General features: G+C 52.4%; 1 protein-coding gene across 1 annotated transcript in view; it reads left to right on the top strand.

Annotated features, from left to right (window-relative positions):
- LOC133358587 (mucin-19-like) overlaps positions 1–12,704 on the top strand; it is a 33,706-nt gene extending 21,002 nt beyond the window's left edge. Inside the window, exons 12-21 of the mRNA XM_061576954.1 lie at positions 1,718–2,011; positions 2,767–2,948; positions 4,228–4,333; positions 5,593–5,715; positions 6,252–6,629; positions 6,853–6,995; positions 7,594–7,646; positions 8,299–8,419; positions 10,810–10,900; positions 11,538–12,704. Of these exons, the coding sequence (XP_061432938.1) occupies positions 1,718–2,011; positions 2,767–2,948; positions 4,228–4,333; positions 5,593–5,715; positions 6,252–6,629; positions 6,853–6,995; positions 7,594–7,646; positions 8,299–8,419; positions 10,810–10,900; positions 11,538–11,737 (1,691 nt within the window). The 3' untranslated portion in view covers positions 11,738–12,704. The remainder of the gene's footprint in view (positions 1–1,717; positions 2,012–2,766; positions 2,949–4,227; positions 4,334–5,592; positions 5,716–6,251; positions 6,630–6,852; positions 6,996–7,593; positions 7,647–8,298; positions 8,420–10,809; positions 10,901–11,537) is intronic.
- Positions 12,705–25,597: the final 12,893 nt, after the last annotated feature.

Below are 25,597 nucleotides of genomic sequence, written 5' to 3'. Positions count from 1 at the left end.
TACACGCACGTACACACACACGTACACACACACGTTGTAGACACACACACACACACGTACACACACACGTACACACACAGGTACACACACGTACACACACACGTACACACACACACGTACACACACACACACGTACACACACACACACGTACACACACTTACACACGTACACACACTTACACACGTACACACACTTACACACGTACACACACGCGTACACACACACGTACACACACACACGTACACACACACTTGCACACGCACACGTACACACACACACACGTACACACACACACGTACACACACACTTACACACACAGGTACACACACACACGTACACACACAGGTATACACACACACACGCACGTACACACACGCACGTACACACACACTTACACACGCACACGTACACACACACACACGTACACACACACACGCGTACACACACACGCGTACACACATACACGCGTACACACACACACGTACACACACACGCATACACGCACGTACACACACACTTACACACACACGCACACACACGTACACACACACGTACACACACACACGTACACACACACGTACACACACACACTTACACCCACACACACACACACGTACATACACACGGGCTTAACGTGAGCTGTGAAGCCCCCTTGATGCTGTGAGCTCCCCCCCCCCTCCCCCCGTTCACTGCCCCCCTCTCTCTCCTCTCTCTCCTGTCTCTCCTCTCTCTCTCCTCTCTCTCTCTCTCCTCTCTCCTGTCTCTCCTCTCTCTCCTGTCTCTCACCTTGGCTGCTGCCGCCCTGATGATCGTGAGTACCCATCCATCTGCTGCACGCCAATGCCGCCACGTTGTGAGTGAGGGGAGACCCCCACCCAACAACGCTGACCCGAGCCAGGCAATACCCCCCCCTCTCATCTCACTCCACTTCCCTCTCATCTCACTCTACTCCCCTCCACGCACTCTCCCACCTCTCCCCTCTCATCTCACTCTACTCCCCTCCACGCTCTCTCCTGCCTCTCCCCTCTCATCTCACTCTACTCCCCTCCACGCACTCTCCTGCCTCTCCCCTCTCATCTCACTCCACTCCCCTCCACGCTCTCTCCTGCCTCTCCCCTCTCATCTCACTCTACTCCCCTCCACGCACTCTCCTGCCTCTCCCCTCTCATCTCACTCCACTCCCCTCCACGCACTCTCCAACCGTGGTGATGATGATGATGAGAGAGAGAGACACGCAAACTCCAAATATACAGCAGCAGGCGTCAGGATCGGGATCAAACCCACAACCTCCTGCACCCCAGGCGAGGTAGTTAACATCTCCTAGCCACCGTGATGATGATGATGAGAGAGAGAGGGAGACACGCAAACTCCAAATACACAGCAGCAGGCGTCAGGGTCGGGATCGACCCCACGACCTCCTGCATACCAGGCAAGGTAGTTAACATCTCCTAGCCACCGTGATGATGATGATGAGAGAGAGACACGCAAACTCCAAATATACAGCAGCAGGCGTCAGGGTCGGGATCGAACCCACGACCTTCTGTACACCAGGCAAGGTAGTTAACATCTCCGAGCCACCGTGATGATGATGATGATGAGAGAGAGAGACACGCAAACTCCAAATATACAGCAGCAGGCGTCAGGGTCGGGATCGACCCCACGACCTCCTGCGTACCAGGCGAGGTAGTCAACATCTCCCCCCCCCCTCCCCCCAAGTCCCAGAGGCCCCGGACCGACCCACGGTGGCGATGGCGTCCGACTCATCGGCCTACGTGACGTGGATCCCTCGCGCCAACGGCGGCTCCCCCATCACCGCGTTCCACGTGGAGTTCCGGCGGCTGGGGGGCGGGGGGGGGGGCCCCCCCCAACACTCGGGCGGGGGGGGGCCGGCGCCCGGCGGGGGGGTGGGGGCCGCCCCCCCCCACCACCACGCGGCGGGGGAGTGGACGGTGGCCGCCAAGGGGATCCCTCCCTCCAAGCTCTCGGTGGAGGTCAAGGGGCTGCAGCCGGGTGAGCGAGGGGGGGGTGTGTGTGTGTGTGTCTGGCTAAAGCACAGCAAGTTGGCACAGTAGGGGGCACAGGTGGTGCATCAGCCAGTCATCTCGGTCATCTCGGTCAGTCGACCCGTGGCACCTGCTGGGTCTGCCCCGTGACCTCCTGCCAGCGGGCGTTCGACACTTCACGTGGTAGCCTCAAGCTGCACTTGGCCTGGCACAAGCGTCGTGGTGACGTCACCGCCACTTAGTGGCGAATGGCGGTTGTTGTTGTGTCTGTGTGTGTGTCTGTCTATGTGTGTGTGTCTCTGTGTGTGTGTCTGTGTGTGTGTCTGTGTGTGTGTCTGTCAGTGTGTCTGTGTGTCTGTGTGTGTGTCTGTGTCAGTGTGTGTGTGTCTCTGTGTGTGTGTCTGTGTGTGTCTCTGTGTGTGTCTGTGTGTGTGTCTGTGTGTGTCTGTGTTTGTGTGTGTGCTGTGTGTGTGTTTATCTGTGTGTGTGTATCTGTGTGTGTTTACCTGTGTGTGTGTGTTTACCTGTGTGTGTGTTTACCTGTGTGTGTCTGTGTGTGTGTCTGTGTCTGTGTGTGTTTTCCTGTGTGTATGTTTACCTGTGTGTGTGTTTACCTGTGTGTGTGTGTATCTGTGTGTGTGTATCTGTGTGTGTGTATCTGTGTGTGTGTATCTGTGTCTGTGTGTGTGTATCTGTGTGTGTGTATCTGTGTGTATGTGTGTGTGTGTATGTTTACCTGTGTGTATGTTTACCTGTGTGTAGGAGCCACGTACCGTTTCCGCGTGGCCGCCAGCAACGCGTGTGGGGAGAGTGCGCGCAGCGCGGCGTCGCGAGCCTACGGCGTGGGCGGCGCGTCGGACCGCCCGTCCCCGCGTCCCGTCGCCGGCCCCTACATCACCTACACGGACGCGCTGAGCTCCTCCAAGATCCTGCTCAAGTGGACGGTGACTGTCATGGAGAAAAACATGAACACGTACAGTGGCACCCCGGGAGATCGAACTCAATTCGTTCCAGAAGGCCGTTGGAACACCGATTTGTTCGAACGCCGAATTTAATTCGCCCGCGACAATTAATGTCGATGACTTTCGATTGAAAGCTTTCGTGACCGCAGGGATTCATCTTCTTGGTTCTTTCGGTAAAGTCACGTAGAAGGGAAATAATAAATTAATAAGAATAAAACATAATTAAATACAATTCTCACGACGTTTCGGCCACAACGCAAGCAGCCGTCCTCAGGTGAAGAACAGGTCTGTCGGAAAGACAGCGTCTCATTCAGACAGCGTCTCATTCAGACGCTGTCTTTCCGACAGACCTGTTCTCCACCTGAGGACGGCTGCTTGCGTTGTGGCCGAAACGTCGTGAGAATTGTATTTTATTATGTTTTATTTTAATTATTTTAATATTTCCCTTCTACGTGCCTTTACCGAAAAAACCAAAGAGTTTGTACCATCAAACCCTGCAGCCATAGCTGGCTGCATGGTGAAATGTGTGATGATTCTAGATTTAAAGCTTTCATTACTGCAGGGACTCATCTTCTTGGTTCAGCGTCTGTCGGAAAGACGGACGCTGTCCCGACAGACCTGTTCTTCACCTGAGGACGGCTGCTTGCGTTGTGGCCGAAACGTCGTGAGAATTGTATTATGTTTAATTTTTGTTATTTTATTATTTCCCTTCTACGTGACTTTACCGAAAGAACCAAGAAGATGTTTTTTGTTCGTGTTTTTGTTTGTTGCGGTTGCACCCGATTCAAGAGCCGAATGGCTCACAGGGCTCTCTACCTAATACATGAACTTGAACTTGTTAAGGGCTACACGGGGGACCTTTGTCTAATTTTAATTTTGGAGCTTTCGTGACTGCAGGAATTACTCTTTGGTTCTTTCGGTAAAGTCACGTCTAAAGATAAAGTAATAAATTAAATTAATAGCATATTACGACGTTTCGATTGCAACACAAGCAATCATCATCAGGCATAAAAGAAATAGCAACAAAAATCTAACTAGAAAACTATAGACAGACACACAAGCAGACAGACATCACAAGGACACACACAGAGAGAGGACACGTATCGGCACAACGAGAGAGGTCGTTTCTGTAACGGTCCCTTAAATATAGAGAGAGGGGGCGGAGAGAGGGAGGGGGCAGAGAAAAAATTAGCATGTCAATGAGTGGACGGCAACTTGCTGCTGCTGCGCAAGTAAGATGACGACCTTTGTTTGTTTGCAGTACACGCCGGAAGCGAACAACAACACTCCGATCCGGGGCTTCTACATCTTCTACCGACCCACGGACAGCGACAACGACAGCGACTATGCTGAGAACGTGGCTGACAGTGCGTCCCGCGTGTGTGTGCGTCCCGTGTGTGTCCGTGTGTGTGTGCGCACTTGTGTATGTGCGTCTGTGTGTGTGTGTGCGTGTGTGTGCGTCTGTGTGTGTCCGTGTGTGTGTGCGCGTCTGTGTGTGTGCGTCCCGTGTGTGTGCGCGTGTGTGTGTGCGCGTGTGTGTGTGCGTCTGTGTGTGTGCGTCTGTGTGCGCGCGTGTGCGTCCCGTGTGTGCGTGTGTGTGTGTGCGTGTGTGTGTGCGTCTGTGTGTGTGTGCGTCTGTGTGTGTGCGTCTGTATGCGCGCATGTGCGTCCCGTGTGTGCGTGTGTGTGTGTGCGTGTGTGTGCATGTGTGTGCGAGTGTGTGTGCGTCTGTGCATGCATCTGTGCGTCTGTGTGTGCATGCTAGCAGCACCTGCCCCAACAGTCTGTTAAGGCTACACAGGGGATCTTTATCTTTGTGTGTACATGTGTGTACATATTTGTACGTACACTCACCTCTGTCTCCCCGTGTGTCTCTCACTCTGTCTCCCTCCGTCTCCCTCTCACCTCCCCGCGTGTCTCTCTCTGTGTCTCCCCGCGTGTCTCTGTCTCTCCCCGCGTGTCTCCCTCTGTGCCTCACCGTGTGTCTCTGTCTCTCTCCGCATGTCTCCCTCCGTGTCTCCCCGCGTGTCTCTGTCTCTCACCGCGTGTCTCCCTCTGTCTCTCCCCGCGTGTCTCCCTCCGTGCCTCACCGTGTGTCTCTGTCTCTCCCCGCGTGTCTCCCTCCGTGTCTCCCCGCGTGTCTCTGTCTCTCACCGCGTGTCTCCCTCTGTCTCTCCCCACGTGTCTCCCTCTGTGTCTCCCCGCGTGTCTCTGTCTCTCACCGCGTGTCTCCCTCTGTCTCTCCCCGCGTGTCTCCCTCTGTGCCTCACCGTGTGTCTCTGTCTCTCCCCGCGTGTCTCCCTCTGTGCCTCACCGCGTGTCTCCCTCTGTGTCTCCCCGTGTGTCTCTGTCTCTCCCCGTGTCTCCCTCTGTCTCTCACCGCGTATCTCTGTCTCTCCCCGCGTGTCTCACCGTGTGTCTCTGTCTCTCCCTCCGTGTCTCACCGTGTGTCTCTGTCTCCCCGCGTGTCTCCCTCCGTGCCTCCCCGTGTGTCTCTGTCTCTCCCTCCATGTCTCACCGTGTGTCTCTGTCTCTCCCCGCGTGTCTCCCCGCGTGTCTCTGTCTCTCCCCGCGTGTCTCCCTCCGTGCCTCTCCGTGTGTCTCTGTCTCTCCCCGCGTGTCTCAGGCGAGATGCGCCACCACACGATCCACTCGCTGCTGCCCGAGACGTCGTACGACATCAAGATGAGGGTGTACAATGACGGTGGCCAGAGCGAGTTCAGCAACGTCATGATCTGTGAGACCAAGGGTGAGCGGGCGGGCGAAGGAGCGAGTGAAGGAGTGAAGGAGCGAGTGAAGGAGCGAGTGAAGGAGTGAAGGAGTGAGTGAGCGAGTGAAGGAGTGAGCGAGCAAGTGAGCGAGTGAAGGAGCGAGTGAAGGAGTGAGCGAGCGAGTGAAGGAGCGAGTGAAGGAGTGAGCGAGCGAGTGAGCGAGTGAAGGAGCGAGTGAAGGAGCGAGTGAAGGAGTGAGCGAGCGAGTGAGCGAGTGAAGGAGCGAGTGAAGGAGTGAGCGAGCGAGTGAAGGAGCGAGTGAAGGAGCGAGTGAAGGAGTGAGCGAGCGAGTGAGCGAGTGAAGGAGCGAGTGAAGGAGCGAGTGAAGGAGCGAGCGTAGGAGCGAGTGAGCGAGCGAAGGAGGCAACGATTGATTCAATGATGGAGGAGGGGGTGATTGAGGGGGTGATTGAGGGAGCGAGTGAATGAATGAGGCAGTGTGGCCTCGACATGCACCTAGCCTGGCACCCTCCCCCCCCCCTCTTAACCTCAACACTCTTCCCCCCCCCCCCAGCCGCCCGCAAACCCCACAGGGCCCACTCCCCGCGGCCCCCCACCCACCGCGACCACCATCACCACGACAACCGTCACCGTGACGACGACGACGACGACGACGACGAGGAGGAGGAGGACCGCGGCGAGCGGCCGTCTCCCAAACCGTCGCCGCCGTCCCCCGATAAAGACAACAACAACAACGGTGGTGGTGGCGGTGGTGGCGGCGGTGGCGGCGGCGGCGGCGGTGGTGGCGGTGAGCGGAGCGGAGGCGCCGCGGTTGGGGGAGGCGCCCTGCTCTACCTGCTGCTGGGCCTGCTGCTGGGCCTCATGGTTCTCACCGTGCTCGGATTCGTCGCGCTCCGAGGGTGGAAGGCTCGCAGCGGCGCGCGGGCACACGGTACGTGGGGGGGGGGGGGGGGGGACCACGTGGGGGGGGGGGGGGGTGGGGGGACCACGTGGGTACGGTACATGGGGGGGGGGGGTACCACGTGACACGCACGCTGTGGGTTGTCACGCTGTGGGTTGTCACGCTGTGGGTTGTCACGCTGTGGGTTGTCACGCTGTGCTTGCCCCGACACTGCAGCTGACGGCGTGGGGTGATCTCTGTCTTCCCTGCGTAGGCAACGGCGTGGGGGGTGCCGGCGGTGGCGGCGGTGGCTGCGTGGACGAGACTCAGCTGACCGAGCTGAGCGGCTACGAGTGCCGCCACGTCTACGAGAGCGCCACCTGCAACGGCCTCTACCCACACGGATACGACACGCACGTACGTGAACACACGCACGCGCGCACACACACACACGCGTGTGTTCACACACACACACGCGTGTACACACACACACACACACGCGCACATACATGAACACACGCGCGTGTGCACACACACACACGCTCGTACACACACACACACACGCGCGTGTACACACACACACACGCTCGTATGCACACACACACGCGCGTGCACACACACACAAAGATAAAGATCCCCAGTATAGCCTTAACAGACTGTAGGGGCAAGTGTTGTTAGCGAGCACCTATGAAGGCCGGAACGGCACACGAGGGGGTGGGTGGCCAGCACCACGCCCGACCGCCTTTGTCTCCCCAGTGGCGATGTTTACATACCGCACCAGGTACTCATTTGAGGCTGAGTCGACCTAGGGGAGGCCTAGGACCGGTTCAGATAATCGTCACTGGTGTTTGCCGTGAGCGGGAATCGAACCCGGGTCGCCAGGTTCATAGCGCAGCGCGCTAACCGCTACACTACCGCTCCCCCACATACACACGCGTACACACGTTAAGCAGTGTGACCTCTTTCTGTGTAAGTGCTGGAACTGTTGACCTCATGACCTTTTCTCGTGACCCAGGCGGACATCGACTTCACTGAACTACCCCAGGAGGAGAGCCGGAGTGATGGCCGGTGAGTGTGTGAGTGTGTGAGTGTGTGTGAATGAGTGTGTGAGTGTGTGAGTGTGTGTGTGAGTGAGTGTGTGAGTGAGTGTGTGAGTGTGTGTGTGAGTGTGTGAGTGAGTGTGTGAATGAGTGTGTGAGTATGTGAGTGAGTGTGTGAGTGAGTGTGTGAGTGAGTGTGTGAGTGTGTGAGTGAGTGTGTGAGTGAGTGTGTGAGTGGGGATTTGCCAAGAACCGGTACCAGCGGTGTCAAGATCGACCTCTGTGGAGGAGGCTCGTGAAGGACGCTACTGGGCAGTTGGAGGCAGTCGCCCTCCAACAACAACGGAGGGCGGAGGAGTGACGCTCACAACAACGAGCGGAGCCCCGGGTGGCTAAATCGCAGCGAATTGGCACAGTAGGGGGCACAGGTGGTGCATCAGCCAGTCATCTCGGCCGGGTACGGGTACGGGTAGCCGTTTGCGACCCTGGTGCGGCCGGGTACGGGTACGGGTAGGCCGTGAGTCACTGGTGAGTCACCGTTTGTCACTCATTTCGGGTAGGGTACGGGTAGGAAACGGGTACCCATTTGCGACCCTGGTGCGGCCGGGTACGGGTACGAGGGGTAAGGAATCAAAACCCGTTTGCGACCTCTGACCCGCGCCCATCTCTGTCGCCTCTAGGCCGACGGGGAGGGCTCCGCGCAGCCTGGCCAACGGGGTCGGAGGTCAAGGGTCACACGAGACTTCACCTCTCAACTCTCGAAGAACAAACGACGAGGAGGAGGAGGAGGACGAGGAGGAGGTAACGAGTGGGTGGGTGAGCGGGTGGGTGAGCGGGTGGGTGATTGGGTGGGTGAGTGACTGGGTGGGTGATTGGGTGGGTGAGTGACTGGGTGGGTGAATGGGTGGGTGAATGGGTGGGTGAATGGGTGGGTGAGTGAATGGGTGGGTGATTGGGTGGGTGAGTGACTGGGTGGGTGAGCGAGTGGGTGGGTGAATGGGTGGGTGATTGGGTGGGTGAGTGAATGGGTGGGTGATTGGGTGGGTGAGTGACTGGGTGGGTGAGCGAGTGGGTGGGTGACTGGGTGGGTGATTGGGTGGGTGGGTGAATGGGTGGGTGATTGGGTGGGTGAGTGACTGGGTGGGTGAGCGAGTGGGTGATTGAATGGGTGGGTGAGCGAATGGGTGGGTGAGCGAGTGGGTGGGTGAATGGGTGGGTGATTGGGTGGGTGAGTGACTGGGTGGGTGAGCGAGTGGGTGGGTGAATGGGTGGGTGAATGGGCGGGTGGGTGACTGGGTGGGTGAGTGAATGGGTGGGTGAGCGAGTGGGTGAGTGAATGGGTGGGTGAGTGAGTGGGTGGGTGGGTGAATGGGTGGGTGATTCCGTGAGTGAATGGGTGGGTGATTGGGTGGGTGAGTGAATGGGTGGGTGAGTGAGTGGGTGGGTGGGTGAATGGGTGGGTGATTCCGTGAGTGAATGGGTGGGTGATTGGGTGGGTGAGTGAATGGGTGGGTGAGTGAGTGGGTGGGTGGGTGAATGGGTGGGTGATTCCGTGAGTGAATGGGTGGGTGATTGGGTGGGTGAGTGAATGGGTGGGTGAGTGAGTGGGTGGGTGGGTGAATGGGTGGGTGATTCCGTGAGTGAATGGGTGGGTGATTGGGTGGGTGAGTGAATGGGTGGGTGAATGAGTGGGTGGGTGGGTGAATGGGTGGGTGATTCCGTGAGTGATTGGGTGGGTGGGTGAGCGAGTGGGTAGGTGAATGGGTGGGTGATTCCGCGAGTGATTGGGTGGGTGATTGGGTGGGTGAGTGCGTGACTGGGTGGGTGGGTGAGTGACTGTGTGGGTGGGTGAGCGAGTGGGTGGGTGGGTGAATGGGTGGGTGATTCCGTGAGTGATTGGGTGGGTGGGTGAGCGAGTGGGTGGGTGAATGGGTGGGTGATTCCGTGAGTGATTGGGTGGGTGGGTGAGCGAGTGGATAGGTGAATGGGTGGGTGATTCCGTGAGTGATTGGGTGGGTGGGTGATTGGGTGGGTGAGTGAGTGACTGTGTGTGGGTGGGTAAGTGCGTGAGTTTGGTGGGTGATTGAGTAAGTGATTGGGTGGGTTCGTCGGTGGGTGGGTAGGTGAGTGAGTGGGTGAGTGAATGGGGTGGGTGAGTAGGTGAGTTAGGGTCAGTGATTGAGTGAGTGGGTGGGTGATTGAGTCAGTGATTGGGTGAGTTGGTGGTGAGTGAGTGGGTGGGTGGGTGAGCGAGTGGGTGGGTGAATGGGTGGGTGATTCCGTGAGTGATTGGGTGGGTGAGTGAGTGACTGTGTGGGTGGGTAGGTGCGTGAGTTTGGTGGGTGATTGAGTAAGTGATTGGGTGGGTTAGTCAGTGGGTGGGTAGGTGAGTGAGTGGGTGAGTGAGTGAGTGGGTGGGTGAGCGAGTGGGTGGGTGGGTGAATGGGTGGGTGATTCTGTGAGTGATTGGGTGGGTGGGTGAGTGACTGTGTGGGTGGGTAGGTGCGTGAGTTTGGTGGGTGATTGAGTCAGCGATTGGGTGAGTTGGTGGTGAGTGAGTGAGTGGGTGGGTGAGTGAGTGGGTGAGTGAGTGAATGGGGTGGGTGGGTGAGTAGGTGAGGTAGGGTCAGTGATTGAGTGAGTGGGTGAACCCGTGAATGACTCAGTGCGCAAGTGAGTAGGTGGGTGATTGAGTCGGTGATTGGGTGAGTTGGTGGTGAGCGAGTGGGTGGGTGAGCGAGTGGGTGGGTGAACGATTGGATGGGTTGGCCATTAAGCGGTTGGGTGTGTTTGAGTGTGTGTCTGTCGTTGTGTGTGCACGTGTGTGTGGGGAGCGGTGGTGTAGTGGTTAGCGCTACGCTGCGCTATGAACCCGGCGACCCGGGTTCGATTCCCGTTCATGGCCAACACCAGTGACGATTATCTGAACTGGTCCCGGGCCTCCCCTAGGTCGACTCAGCCTAAAATGAGTACCCGGTGCGGTGTGTAAACATCGCCACTGGGGAAACAAAGGCGGTCGGGCGTGGTGCTGGCCACCCACCCCCTCGTGTACCATTCCGGCCTTCATAGGTGCTCGCTAACAGCACTTGCCCCTACAGTCTGTTAAGGCTATACGGGGGATCTTTGTCTTTGTATCTACACCCGCGCGCGTGTGTATATGTACACGTGTGTGTGTGTGTACATGTACACAGGAGATCCCCACGACGGAGGAGCAGAGGGCCCCATCACGGAGCTCCGCAGACCCAACCATCGACTCGTTAGGGGACACAGACACAGAGCCAGGTGAGTGAGCGTTTGAGGCTGAGCCTACCTAGAGGTGGCACGGTGCATTCAGCCTCCCCAGGTACACATAGAAATTTATATCAGCCAAATACTGTACATGCATGTTTCTAAATGTGGAGGGGAAAACCCAGAGGACCCGGAGAAAAATCCATGCGACCACCATGGGGAGAGAGACACCGCAAACTCCAAATATACAGGCCAGGGTAGGCATCAAACCCACGACCTCCTGTGTACCAGGCGAGAGAGTTAACATCTCCTAGCCACCACGGCGCCCTGAACTCCTCTTTTAAAATTCTTTATATTAAGTTCGCTTGCTTGTTTCTGACCGTGCAAATCTTTCGGTCGTTTTTTAACCCACTTCCCGTGATCCAATCGAGCTGACATTTTCCACACAGACTCGTTGTGCGTGACAATTAATGTTCGTGAAATTGTTTTTTCCAAAATGTTACACTTTTTAGGACAAAAATATTATATTTAATTACCAATTGCTTAATGGTGCAATGCAATCATCTGACCCATAGGTGGCAGCCATCTCAAGCCAGAGGACGAGAGGACTCTAGCCGCCACGCATATAAAGGATTTATAGTGAAAAACTTTGTTTTTACGGGTTATACTTGTTCCCAACTCTTCCCTGCAGGCGACGGCCTCCCAACCGCGGACAGCGACGGCGAGAGGAGGGGCGGTGTGTCCTGCGACTCGGGCCTAGCGACGCAGGCCTCATCCTCCCCCTCGCCTGGGCACAGGCCCCCGCTGCTACAGGAGGAGGCCGAACAGCAGCAGCAGCAACATCAACAACAACAACAGCAGCAGCAGCATCAGCAGCACCAGCAACAGTGATCCCGCGAAAGCCCCAGGTGTCTCTCTCGTACAGAAACCTCCCAAAGGGCCATCTTTGTACCCACTGGTGGCCATTTTTTGTACCGCGGGAACCCGTTTTTTTTAGCACCGCTGGTGGCCACTTTTATTTTTTACATTATAGTAAAAACGGCGGCCGTATTAGCGCTGTTTGGCGGCCACAGTAGGTTTGTTGTCTTCCGATATCTGAAGGCCGAAGATGCATTCGCAGTCGCGCGCACTCCAGCAGGATTGCTTCAAACGTTGCCTTCGCCTTGTGGCGACGTTTTCTCGGGTTTGTGCCGCGATGGCCTATTCTTTTTAATTCCTGTTTTTAAGCGGCAGAATTTTAGCAAACCTGACGGCCATTTTGGTACCGCTGGCGGCCATTAGCACCGATGCCGGCCATTTTGTTTATTTCCCGTGGCCATTTAATACCGCTGGCAGTCATTTAAGGCCGTTTTTCCTTATCGGATTGGAGCAGGGTTGTTGCCGCTTCTGAGGTACACAAAAAAAAAACCCGGGTACATATCATGGGAAGATGGAGAAGAGGAATATCTCACAATAGCGGAAGAGGGGAAAACAGCACTACATGTGAATGCGGATTATTGTTCTTGTTATGAAGCAACTGAGAAAAAAAAAACACCGGGACTTTGAATGTCCCAGGAAGACTGAAAGATCTTCCCAGGACCTCAGCTGCCCGGCTCAACAAAACGAAGTCCCTGGAAAGGCCATGATGGGTGGCAAACCCACTCGCTCGCTAGCTCGATTATTCACCCACTCACTCATCCAGTCACTAAATCACCCACCCGCTCACTCATCCACCAAGTCACCTACTTCATTCACCTGTTCGCTCATTGTAACCCACTTACCCAGCCACCAACTCATCCATACATCCACCCACTCACTCGTCAGCTTACCAATTCACTCAACCACCCCCTGGAAGACTGACGGATTTCCCCCAGGACAGCAGCTGCTTCCTTACTCAACAAGAGGACAATGATCTATTAGAACGCCAGGACCAGGTGGAAGCCCTTGTGACGGGGGCCTTCTCTGTCACTGCCGCCCTCCTCCGTTCTAGGCGAGGCAAACGGTTTCACCCTACAAAAGCGTGGCCATCTTGGTTAATGGAAAGTGCCGGATTGCGATGGGCGGGGCTGTTCTTCTTTGCTTTAAAAGTCCTTCGCTTGAGATGCTAAACCGCGCGTTCTCACCCGTTAATGCACACTTTATTTCCCGCAAACATTTTTCAGACGGAACACATGTTTCCTCCTCCTCCTACCTGTGATGGCTTATAAGGGTGGCCATATTAGGCAAGGAAATGCCACTAGTTTACTCTACATTTAGCCATCTTCGGGTAAGGGAATGGCAGTTGCAGAAGGCTGCCATATCGTATAAGTCTCGGTTATCTTCAACCATTGTGGTGGGTAAGCCAGTTACATAGAGCAGCCATACTGGGTAAGGGGAAAGGCTCAGCTTTCGTGGCGGCCATCTTGGGCAAGGCAGTTGCAATGAGCAGCCATCTTGGGTGAGGGAAAACGTCTCGGCATCTGCCCTGCCAACTTGGGTAAGAATATGTAATGAGCAAGCCATCTTGGGTACGTGGGTGGGGGGGGGGCTCAGTATCTGGAGGCCATGTTTAGTTAGGGGGGGGGGGGGGGAAGTCAGCATCTGGTGGCACTCTTGGGTAAGGACAGTTTTTTTATGAGCAGCCATCTTGGGCAAGGAAAAAGGCTCAGTATCTGGTGGCCATCTTAGGTAAGGGAAAAAAGGCTCAATCTGGTGGCCATCTTGGGCAAGTAAGAGTTTTTGCGAGCAACCAACTTGGGTCAGGAAAAGAGGCTCAACATCTGGTGGCCATCTTTGGTAAGGGAAAAAAGCTCAGCATCTGGTGGCCATCTTGGGTAAGGAAGTGTGTTACAAGCAGCCATCTTGGGTACAGAAAAAAGGCTCAGCATCTGTGGGACAAACTAAGGCTTTTATTACGACGGGAGAGAGACGAGGCAGTCAGCATCTGGTGGCACTCTTGGGTAAGGACGTTTTTATGAGCAGCCATCTTGGGCAAGGAAAAAAAGGCTCAGTATCTGGTAAGGGGAAAAGGCTTGGCGTTTGTGGCCATCTTGGGTAAGGAAAAAAGGCTCAATCTGGTGGCCATCTTGGGCAAGGGAAAAAAAGGCTCAATCTGGTGGCCATCTTGGGCAAGGGAAAAAAAGGCTAAATCTGGTGGCCATCTTTGGTAAGGGAAAAAAGCTCAACATCTGGTGACCATCTTGATTAAGGGAAAAAAAGCTTAGCATCTGGTGGCCATCTTGGGTAAGGAAGTGTTTTGCAAGCAGCCATCTTGGGTACGGAAAAAAAGCTCAGCATCTGTGGCCATCGAGGGTAAAGGGACATTTCTTTTTTGGGTAAAAGGAACAAACTCAGGCTTTTCTTACGACGGGATAGAGAGACAAGGCATTTCGGTCCGTTAGACCGGTAGAGTCGCAGTACTTACATATCTATAGACAAACTCGCTCGCCATTCATACCTATAACCCTTGAACTTTGACCTATCACTTAAATTTAGGCCAATTGTACATATAATTGTTCCGGTGTGTGTGCGTTTGTTTTTTAATCGTTTTCTATTTGTACGCAAGCGGGTGCCTGGCACGTGTTTAAATTTCTGCCGTGCGAGCGAGAGAGCTATTTTATACTATGAAATTTGAAACTGTACAATGTAATAATGTTTTTTTTTACGTTTAAACCGTGTAATTGTTCGTTTCTCGTACTATTTGTTGTTTTTCCTTTAAAACAACAACAACAACGAACTTGATTGTGTGAAGAAGAAACAAAAAAGACGTTTCGAACCAGAGTTTGCAGCGGTCCGTCCGTTTCAATTTCAGTTCACGTGGTTTACCGTTCAAAAGTGCACGGCCGCTCAAACTTTGCTTCTCCAAACATTCCTCTGACACGGTCATTACAATCCCACTTTCCTCCCCCCTCCTTCAGAAAGATGCCCTCCCCCCCAAGATGCAGGGATTGAACCCGTGACCTCAGCAGTCAGTGGCCGGTCGGCGCAACGTCTCCCAACGAGACCAAATTGCGTGATACAACTCTGGATAACGAAGCGAAGCCTAATTATCATAACCGCACACATTAACATAATCGCAAGCATTCGCGTAAATTAATACGATTATCTCCGTGGTTATAATTTATGCAGAAATTTACATACATTAGCATAATTTCCACGATTTGAGCATTCTTCCTATTTTGTATTAATTTTTTTTATTTTTATCCAAATTTCATAACCCGACATATACAACACAGCCGACCTCCCGGGATTAAGACAGTGCCGGATGAAGCCTCGCAAGTGCAGAATCACTGAACCCGAATTGATAGCTTGAAAGCATTTATTCTTTGGTTCTTTCGGTAAAGTCACGTATAAAGATAAAATAATAAATTAAATACTGGCATACTACGACGTTTCGATTGCAACACAAGCAATCATCATCAGGAACGTCGTATGCTATTGTTTAATTTATTATTTTTTCTTTATACGTGACTTTACCGAAAGAACCAAAGAATAATTCCTGCAGTCACGAAAGCTCCAAAATTAAGATTGAAACCATTTAGCGCGCGGGCCCTTGAAATTGCTGGGCCCGTGGCATTATGTAGTTACTTTTGCTACTGGGATCATCCGACAATGCGGCAGTGTTCGATAAAGGTCGCGCTTTTCAACAAAGTCGGAAAAAAAATCATTGCTATTTCCGTACACTTGGCGAAGGCAAAAAGGTCACCGTCCCGTTCAGAGACAAGACTTCATCGCGTGGAGTGGCGTTGCTATCGGCCGACTCCCGTAGAGTCGCTCCGATACGAATGGAAATCTCGTGTTGCTATTGGAGTGAACCGGAGCACGTTGATCCGCGGGGTCAACGAGTGAGCCCCCCATCTGCTCGTAACGTGGGAGTGCCGGTCAACTTCCCGTAGAGTCATCTTCTTGGTTCTTTCGGTGAAGTCACGTAGAATGTAAATAATAAAATAATAAAAATTAAACAATCAATTATTTCCCATAATATGCTAAATTCCTCTTGATATGAAAATTATTTTGTCAAGGCGCTCTTCCCCCCTCCAACCCAGCTTAAATAGACGCTCCAAGCCTGGGGTGTGTCATTCAGACTCTGTCTTCTCGACAGACCTGTTCACGGCTGCTTGCGTTGTGGCCGAAACGTCGTGAGAATTGTATTTTATGAAGTTTTATTTTTATTATTTCCATTCTACGTGACTTTCCCGAAAGAACCAAGAAGATGAATCCCTGCAGTCACGAAAGAAGCTTTAAATCGAAATTTTCCCGTAGAGTCTTTGCGATACGCATGGTTGTTCTTCCTTGAAAGCCGCGGTTTTATTCAACTCCTGTCTAGAGAGACAGAGAGAGATCGGTGTTGGGATCGGTACCTACGCGCGCGTTTAAAATGATCTTTATTTTTGTAACGGTTAATCGAGTATTATTATTTTTAATATCACCGTCACTGTATATTGTGGTTCGTCGTTTTTTTAAATTGTAAGCAATTAATCGCTGACTCGGCGCAATGTAAGCATTTGCCGAGCAGGGCGTGTGTCAATGTTAGGGTAAATAGGTCTCGGAAAATGAAATCAGCCGATTTGATTGTTTTTGTATTTTCAAAAGAGGAAAAGGTGCAGATTTAAAACGCCGTGGAGGGAATGTGGAACGCGCCACGCACTTTCTACCACGTGGGAGACCAGCGGATCCCAGCCACCACAGCACGGGCGGCGGACGATTTACCCAAGATCTGCGGTCCTGTGTTTGGATGTTCGGCCAACTCGGTTCGATAAGGGTGTACGTACGCACGTTGTAATTCTTTCGCACCGTCTGTGCTAATCGGAGGTGCGAGGGTAAGGATGACAAACTTACAAAGACCTTAAGAAGCAGTTCTACAGAAATGAATTTGTCAATCTTGACGATTTTAAAGTGCTAAGCTCCTTGTGGCTTTCTAATGTATGTACGTTGCACTTATTTCACACCGTCCGTAGCCGACCACGTAATCGGAGGTGTGGAGGGAAGGGCAGAAAACTGAAACGGTTCTAAATGATCTTCTTGGTTCTTTCGGTAAAGTCACGTAGAAGGGAAATAATAAAATAATAAAAATAAAAACATAATAAAATAATTCTCACGACGTTTCGGCCACAACGCATCATCGTTCAGACGCTGTCTTTCCGACAGACCTGTTCTTCACCTGAGGACGGCTGCTTGCGTTGTGGCCGAAACGTCGTGAGAATTGTATTTTATTATGTTTTATTTTTATTCTTTTATTATTTCCCTTCTACGTGACTTTACCGAAAGAACCAAGAAGATGAATCCCTGCAGTCACGAAAGCTTTAAATCGAAATTTTATTATGTTTTATTTTTATTATTTTATTATTTCCCTTCTACGTGACTTTACCGAAAGAACCAAGAAGATGAATCCCTGCAGTCACGAAAGAAGCTTTAAATCGAAAGGTTCTAAATGAGTTTTCAATCTGGATGATGATCTAAAAGTGCCGCAAATCCCCGTGGGGCTTCCTGATATCGGAAGAGCGAGTTCCTTACTGACGAGGAAACTGGGAGGACCCGCAGACAACAACGCATCGTGTGAGATGGTGCATGGGGGGGTGAGAAACGCTCAATCACCGTACGGATGGCAATCATCCCACTTGCTGTACTGCCTTCATCTCCTGTCTACGAGCCTGGAGATGATAATTGTTTTTTTACCTTCTATCTGGCAACAAAACTGACACCTTTTTTTACAAGGAGTCATGTTTGCATAGACCACAATACCTGCAGTCATAATGCAAACAAAAAACATAACTCTGATAATATATGCACTGTCCTTGAAGTTAATTGGTCCACACCCGAGACAGCTTTCCTTAGAGCCTAGTCTCACATGGGTTGGACCAGATGACGCCAAAAGGCGTATATTATCAGAGTTATGTTTTTTGTTTGCATTATGGCTGCAGGTATTGTGGTCTATGCAAACATGACTCCTTGTAAAAAAGGTGTCAGTTTTGTTGCCAGATAGAAGGGTAAAAAAACAATTATCATATTTTTTACTGGCAAATGAGGTTCCATTGGTGAGCCTGGAGATGTTTCTAGATTTGAAGCTTTCGTGACTGCAAGGATTCATATTCTTCGGTTTTTTTTCGGTAAAGTCACGTAGGTAAAAAATTTCAATTAATAAAAGTTAAATGGAGATGTTGGCTGGGCGCCTTGGTGGCTGGGAGATGTTAACTATACTCTTAGTTCTTTCGGTAAAGTCACGTAGGTAAAAAATGAAATTAAAATTAATAAAAATAAAACAATAAAATCACAATAATTTTTATTTAATTTTTTTACCTACGTGACTTTACCGAAAGAACTAAGAGTATGAATCCTTGCAGTCACGAAAGCTTCAAATCTAGATGTTAACTACCTCGCCCGGTATACAAAAAGTCGTGGGTTCGATCCCGACCCTGACGCCTGGTCTGTATATTTCGAATTTGCAGTGTCTCTCTCATTTATTTCTCCCCGTGGTGGTCGCGTGGATCTTTCTCCCCTCCACGTTTAGAATTGGCGTTGCGCGTTTAAGAGTATATGCGGGGAATTTTTTGACGTTTGTTCCGTGACAGCCGTGTGGGGTTGTTGTGACTCAGTCATTCGAAGTGGTCGCCAAACATTTATGAGGTCTCTCTTACCCTAATGGTGACACACGCGGTGAGTTATGTAGTCTTGTGTTTCGGTTAATGTGTGTAAAGTCCTTTATTTAACCACGTGAGCGCCCGTTGAGTACTCAACGTCTCTTGTAAGTAAATAATAATAATTGACCTTTTTTGTTTTATTTAACCATGTCAGAGAGTGAATCGAGATTCACTGCCTCGTGATTGATGTGCTTTATTTAACCAGGCGAGAGAGCCCGCTGACGCTCATAGACCAATAGAGTTACATTAACCCGTAGGCTCACACAGACACCCGTAGACCCACACAGAGACACGTGTGCTCACACAGAGACCCATAGACTCACACAGAGACCCATAGACTCACACAGAGACCCGTAGGCTCACACAGACACCCATAGACCCACACAGAGACACATGTGCTCACAAAGAGACCCATAGACTCACACAGAGACTCACAGAGTCACAGAGACCTCTAGCGGTACACAGAGACCCATAGATTAATCACACAGAGACCCATAGACTCACACAGACACCCATAGACCCACACAGAGACACGTGTGCTCACAAAGAGACCCATAGACTCACACAGAGACCCATAGATTCACACAGGGACCTCTAGCGATACACAGAGACCCACAGACTCAAACAGAGACACATATACTCATCACACAGAGACCTAGAGACTCACACAGACACCCATAGACTCACACAGAGACCCATAGACTCACACAGAGACCCATAGACTCACACAGAGACCCATAGAGTCACAGAGATACCCATAGATTCACACAGGGACCCATAGATTCACACAGGGACCTCTAGCGATACACAGAGGCCCAAAGATTCACACAGAGACCAACGGACTCACACAGATATCCATAAACTCACAGAGACACCCATAGACCCACACAGAGAAACATATACTCATCACACAGAGACCCATAGACTCTCACAGAGACCCACAACCACTCCATGAATGGAAATGCAATTCACGGCCAAACATCCCAGCAATGTGACGTGACCCTTCCGTGTGTGGCACGAGCCTCCTGGCCAGCGGGTCTTGAGACTCGGCCGAGGAGGGCAGCGATGACCATCATCACCATCGTCACCCCCATCATCTACATCGTCACGTGATCCACACCGCAAGGCGGCCGCTCAACAACGGCCCCTCACCGATGGCCGGCGGTATGTAGCAGAGGTCGCAACCGGGTACCCGATACCCGTACCCTACCCGATACCCGTACCCTACCCGATACCCATACCCTACCCGATACCCGGCTACTCGGCTACCCGGCCGGGTACGGGTAGCCGTTTGCGACCCTGGTGCGGCCGGGTACGGGTACGGGTAGGTCGTGAGTCACTGGTGAGTCACCGTTTGTCACTCATTTCCCAACGTCTTGTCTCTTCTCACAATTCAAGTTCCTAGAATCAACCCACTCGCGCCTGCAACATGGCTTCATCCCAGAGGTCGCAACCGGGTACCCGATACCCGTACCCTACCCGTACCCAGGCACACACCCACCCCACCTCGTGTGTCCGTGCCGATTCCTGCCCATGGTCACCAGCACCAGTGATGATTATCTGAATAGGTCTTGGGCCTCCCCTAGGTCAACTCAGCCTCAAGTGAGTACTTAGTGCGGCGTGGTGCTGGCCACCCACCCCCTCGTGTGTCCGTGCCGGCCTTCATAGGCGCTGCTACTCGCTAACAGCACTTGCCCTAACAGTCTGTTGAGGCTACACGGGGGTGGGGGGGGGGGCTTTGTCTTTAGCTTTGTGTCGGTGCTGAATGTTTCTTTTTTTGAATGGTTAAGCCTCGTCCTGTCGATCACATCCGTAAACAAAATGTTGTTGTCGTTGTTGCAAAGTGTAATTAAATTAATACCGTTGTAATAACCTCGCGTTGTGTGATGATGCTGCTGATGTTGATGTGTGGCTGGAGAGAGACCCCCACGGACCCGCACAGGGGCAAGAATTCACACCATTGGAACCTCCTTTGCCGGTAGCAAAATATGATTTTAAAAAATGTTTACCCTTTTATCTGGCAACAAAACTGACAGCTTTTTTTACAAGGAGTCATGTTTGCATCGACCACAATACCTGCGGTCGGAATGCAAACAAAAACACACAACTCTGATAATATATGCACTGTCCTTGAAATTGATTGGTCCACACCCGAGACAGCTTTCCTTAGAGCCTAGTCTCACATGGGTTGGACCAGATGACGCCAAAAGGCGCACAACTCAAAGACAATGCACTATCAGAGTATGAGAGCTCGGGGTTAAGCATTTACACTATTGGAACCTCATTTGCCAGTAGGAGGGGCTGGGTGGGGAAGGGCTGGGTGGGGAGGGTGGGGAGGGGCTGGGTGGGGAGGGTGGGGAGGGGCTGGGTGGGGAGAGTGGGGAGGGGCTGGGTGGGGGGTGGGAGGGGTTGGGCTGGGTGGGGAGGGGCTGGTCACCCCGTGGTGCCCTTATAAAACTCAACGTGTAACCTACTCACGCCGGCTTGTGCCCGCCCTCACAGTCGGCCATATTTGCGGAATACACCACGCCGCCGTTGACCCTGCAGGCCATTGAGCGAGCAACCCGACGTTCCTACCAGCTCCCTCCGCAGGAATGTGTTTTAGGCACGGGGGGGGGGGGGGGTGCAGGGGGGGGGGAAGGGGGGGTGCAGGGGGGGGGGAAGGGGGGGTTTGGGGGGTGCAGGGGGGGGGGAAGGGAGGGGTGCAGGGGGGTGCAGGGGGGGGGGAAGGGGGGGTGCAGGGGGGTGCAGGGGGGGGGAAGGGGAGGGGGGTGCAGGGGGGTGCAGGGGGGGGGGAAGGGGGGGTGCAGGGGGTGCAGGGGGGGGGAAGGGGGGGTGCAGGGGGGGGGAAGGGGGGGGTTTGGGGGGTGCAGGGGGGGGGAAGGGGGGGGTGCAGGGGGGTGCAGGGGGGGGGGAAGGGGGGGTGCAGGGGGGTGCAGGGGGGGGGAAGGGGGGGGTGCAGGGGGTGGGGGCTGGAGGTAATTAGCATATTCATAAGAGAGGGGGGGAGGGCTTGTGGCGTGTGACGTCATCGATGACGTCACCGATTGCTTCACGTGACTCGCCACCCGCGCTGCGGTGAACCGAAAAAAATTTGGAATCGATTATTGGTATCGATTCCGGTCTAGCATGGAGTCGATTCGATTATTACGATCCGAGAGTTGAATCCATTTTGCATCAGAATATTTATTGATCACGCAGATGTGGACTAGATTTAGATTTATTTGCGTATATAACTTTGTATAAACATATTAACGCAAAATCGATTCTCTATAACGGTGACCGGATCGATTCCGTATTAGTTGCACCGCAGTCAACAGTGGAATCGATTCAGTTGACTTAGCGTCAGGAATCGCTTCTCGAATTCACCGCAATCAGCTGAGAAGTCGATTCCAGATCGGGCGTGACTTAGTCGCGATCGATTCCTCTAACGTTAAGCAACGCAACTAATCGATTCTCTTACCGTCAGCGAGAATCGTTGGGTGCGTGTGCGATTTCAATAGAAAAATGGAATCGAAGTCGATTCGTTTCGATTACCGCGACAGTCGATTCCACCGCACCCAGAATCCCCCGCGCGTGTGCGATCAGCTGACCCTGGGGGTTCCGAGGTAAGAGCTTAAGAATTAGAAGATTAAAAAATCCTCAAATTCACCTAAAAATTAACATTTTTGCACCGTTAACGAATCAAAAGGAGTTAAACACAAACAATAAGATCTTAACGCGGCAATCGTCGAATCAATGCGGCGTGAATTGCCTTTATTGACGGGTTGAATGGGCGGGCGGTGACGTCATCGCCGCCTATTAAATTATTAAAATCGTAAAAATTACACAATTTTATGAATTAATCGGGAGTTGTTGTTAATTAGCAACGCATTGGGTGGAGAGGTTTTTGCTTTCAACGCTTCGTGCGTGTGTATGGATGGGATGGGATGGGTGGTGGGGGTAGTCGATTGTCCATACTTCACCACTCTGGTCAATGTGATTTCAGTGTTTTTGACGGCGGTGCTGTGGCCAGATTCGCCACTGATGGTGGCCGTGAGCGGGAGAGAGAGAGACGGTGGTGGTGGTGGGTGGAAGGGGGTCCAATCGAATCCGTGTGTGTGGCCGGGCTCGTAGACGCAGCGTCGCTAACCGATGCGCCACCGCTCCCCCACGCAAAACCCTAAAAAATATTTTTGTTATAAAATCAAATCGTCATCAGAGGTCATTATCAAGCCACTGCTGGATTTAAAGTCTTGCTTTGTGTGTGTGGGGGGGTTGGGGGGAGAGTTGGATACTCGTTTGACCATACCTCACCGCGCCGGTGAATGGAGGCGTTTGCTACGATTTAAGTTGACGTCAGGCTGGGATACTTCGGTTGAGAGAATCGCCACTGATGGTGGCCGTGAGCGGGAGAGAGAAGGGAGGGGAGGGGATCGAATCTTGGGTGGCCGGGCTCATAGACGCAGCGTCGCTAACCGATGTGCCACCGCTCCCCCACAGCACTCTCTCTCTGACATTAAACACATTGTCCTGCGGAGGGAGCTGGTAGGAACGTCGGGTTGCTCGGTCAATGGCCTGCAGGGTCAACGGCGGCGTGGTGTATTCCGCAAATCTGGCCGACTGTGAGGGCGGGCACAAGCCGGCGTGAGTAGGTGAAACGTTGAGTTTTATAAGGGCACCACGGGGTGACCAGCCCCTCCCCACCCAGCCCCACCCTCCCACCCAGCCCCACTCTCCCCACCCAGCCCCTCCCCACCTTCCCCTCTCCACCCAGCCCCACCCCTCCCACCCTCCACCCAGCCCCTCCCCACCCTCCCCACCCAGACCCTCCCCACCCTCCCCACCCAGACTCATCACACAGAGAGCCATAGACTCATCACGCAGAGAGCCATAGACTCATCACACAGAGAGCCACAGACTCATCACGCAGAGAGCCATAGACTCATCACGCAGAGAGCCATAGACTCATCACACAGAGAGCCATAGACTCATCACGCAGAGAGCCATAGACTCATCACACAGAGAGCCACAGACTCATCACGCAGAGAGCCATAGACTCATCACGCAGATAGCCATGGCGATTGTGGTGATGGTGTCGATGGTGATTGTGGTGATGGTGATGATGTTAATGGTGGTGATGATGCTTGTGGTGACGATGTTGGTGACTTGGTGTTGATGGTGATTGTGGTGATGTCGGTGGTGATGTTGATGATGATGTTGATGGTGATGTTGATGATGATGTTGATGGTGGTAATGTTGATGGTGATTGTGGTGATGTTAATTGTGGTGATGTCGATGGTGGTGATTGTGGTTTACCTGCTTGTGTGCACTGCCGGTGATGTTGGATTTAGCCGGATCTGACCTCAAATACGGGCGATGCCCCGGGCTCATAGAGCCAGCCTAAGGCTCCATTAGCATTCTTAGAGTTCAGTGTAAATGCCTGACGTTCATAGAGCCGGTCTGAGGCTCACGGAGCCAGACTGAGGCTCACGGAGCCAGACTGAGGCTCGTTTAACGTTCTTGGGTTCAGTGTTAATATCTGACGTTCATAGAGCCAGACTGAGGCTCGTGGAGCCAGACTGAGGCCTTGAGAACCAGACTTGGGCTCGCTTAAGCGTTCCGTTCATAGAGCCAGACTGAGGCTCACGGAGCCAGTCTGAGGCTCACGGAGCCAGACTGAGGCTCGTTTAGCGTTCCGTTCATAGACCCAGACAGACTCATACAACCAGACTCAGGCACCCTTAGCATAATGAGAGGTTCAGTGTAAATATTTGACATTCATAGAGCCAGACTGAGTCTCTCTCTCTGCAAGATGCGCTCACTGCATTGCGCACTTTCAGATGGCCGTCTGGAGCGTTCCTTTAAATCATCTACATTGAAAACGAATTTCTTTAGAACCATTTTCTGCGTGTTTAGTTTGTTGTCCTTCCCCGGCATCTCTGATTAGCGCGGTTGGCTACGTACGGTGCGAAAGAAGTTAAACGTGTTCTTTCGGTAAAGTCACGTAGAAGGGAAATAATAAAAATACAAAACACTAAAATTCTCACGACGTTTCGACTGCAACACAAGCAATCATCATCAGGTGTGAAATCAAGTCACGTTAGTAGGGAAATAATAAAATAATAAAAATACTAAACAATAAAATTCTCACGACGTTTCGACTGCAACACAAGCATGATCAGGGGGTGGTGATCTTCACTCATTTTTAGAGGAGGGGGTGGGGGGGAGCGAGGATGCCACTTGGCCGCTAAGACATCACCAGTGTGTGAGCGAGAGTTGCCACATCGTCTAAAACCATTGGGAGATTGTAACAGCAGCACGCTGATGATGATGGCTGCGGGCTTTTCACCATTTGTCAGAGGTCGCAAACGTGTTTTGATTCCGTACCTGTACCCGGCCGCACCAGGGTCGCAAACGGGTACCCGTACCCGGCCGTACCCGTACCCTACCCGTACCCGGCTGGGTACGGGTAGGGTACGGGTACGACGTTTGGACTGCAACACAAGCAATCATCTTCAGGTGTGAAATCCCCAGCAAGAAAATTTCAAATTTTCAAATGTTCTTGCTGTGGATTTCACACCTGATGATGGATTATCGGTAGAATGAATGAAGTTTGGCTTGCAGAGGTTGAAATCCTGAGTAAGTGACTTAACAGGTGAGTGAGTGAGTTGATTATCGGTAGAATGAATGAAGTGTGGCTTGCAAAGGTTGAACTCCTGAGTGAGTAAGTAAGTGACTTAACAGGTGAGTGAGTGAGTTGATTATCGGTAGAATGAATGAAGTTTGGCTTGCAAAGGTTGAACTCCTGAGTGAGTAAGTGACTTAACAGGTGAGTGAGTGAGTTGATTATCGGTAGAATGAATGAAGTTTGGCTTGCAAAGGTTGAACTCCTGAGTGAGTATGTGACTTAACAGGTGAGTTAGTGAGTTAGTTGATTATCGGTAGAATGAATGAAGTTTGGCTTGCAAAGGTTGAACTCCTGAGTGAGTAAGTGAACTAACTTAACAGGTGAGTGAGTTGATTATCGGTAGAATGAATGAAGTTTGGCTTGCAGAGGTTGAACTCCTGAGTGAGTAAGTGACTTAACAGGTGAGTGAGTTGATTATCGGTAGAATGAATGAAGTTTGGCTTGCAAAGGGTTGAACTTCTGAGTGAGTAAGTGAACTGACTTAAC

This window comes from Lethenteron reissneri, chromosome 62 (assembly GCF_015708825.2).
Source record: "Lethenteron reissneri isolate LAM-NWPU_2019-01 chromosome 62, ASM1570882v1, whole genome shotgun sequence".
NCBI lineage: Eukaryota > Metazoa > Chordata > Hyperoartia > Petromyzontiformes > Petromyzontidae > Lethenteron > Lethenteron reissneri.
The sequence above is the reverse complement of the archived record's forward strand: the minus strand, read 5'-3'. Positions and strand labels throughout refer to the sequence as shown.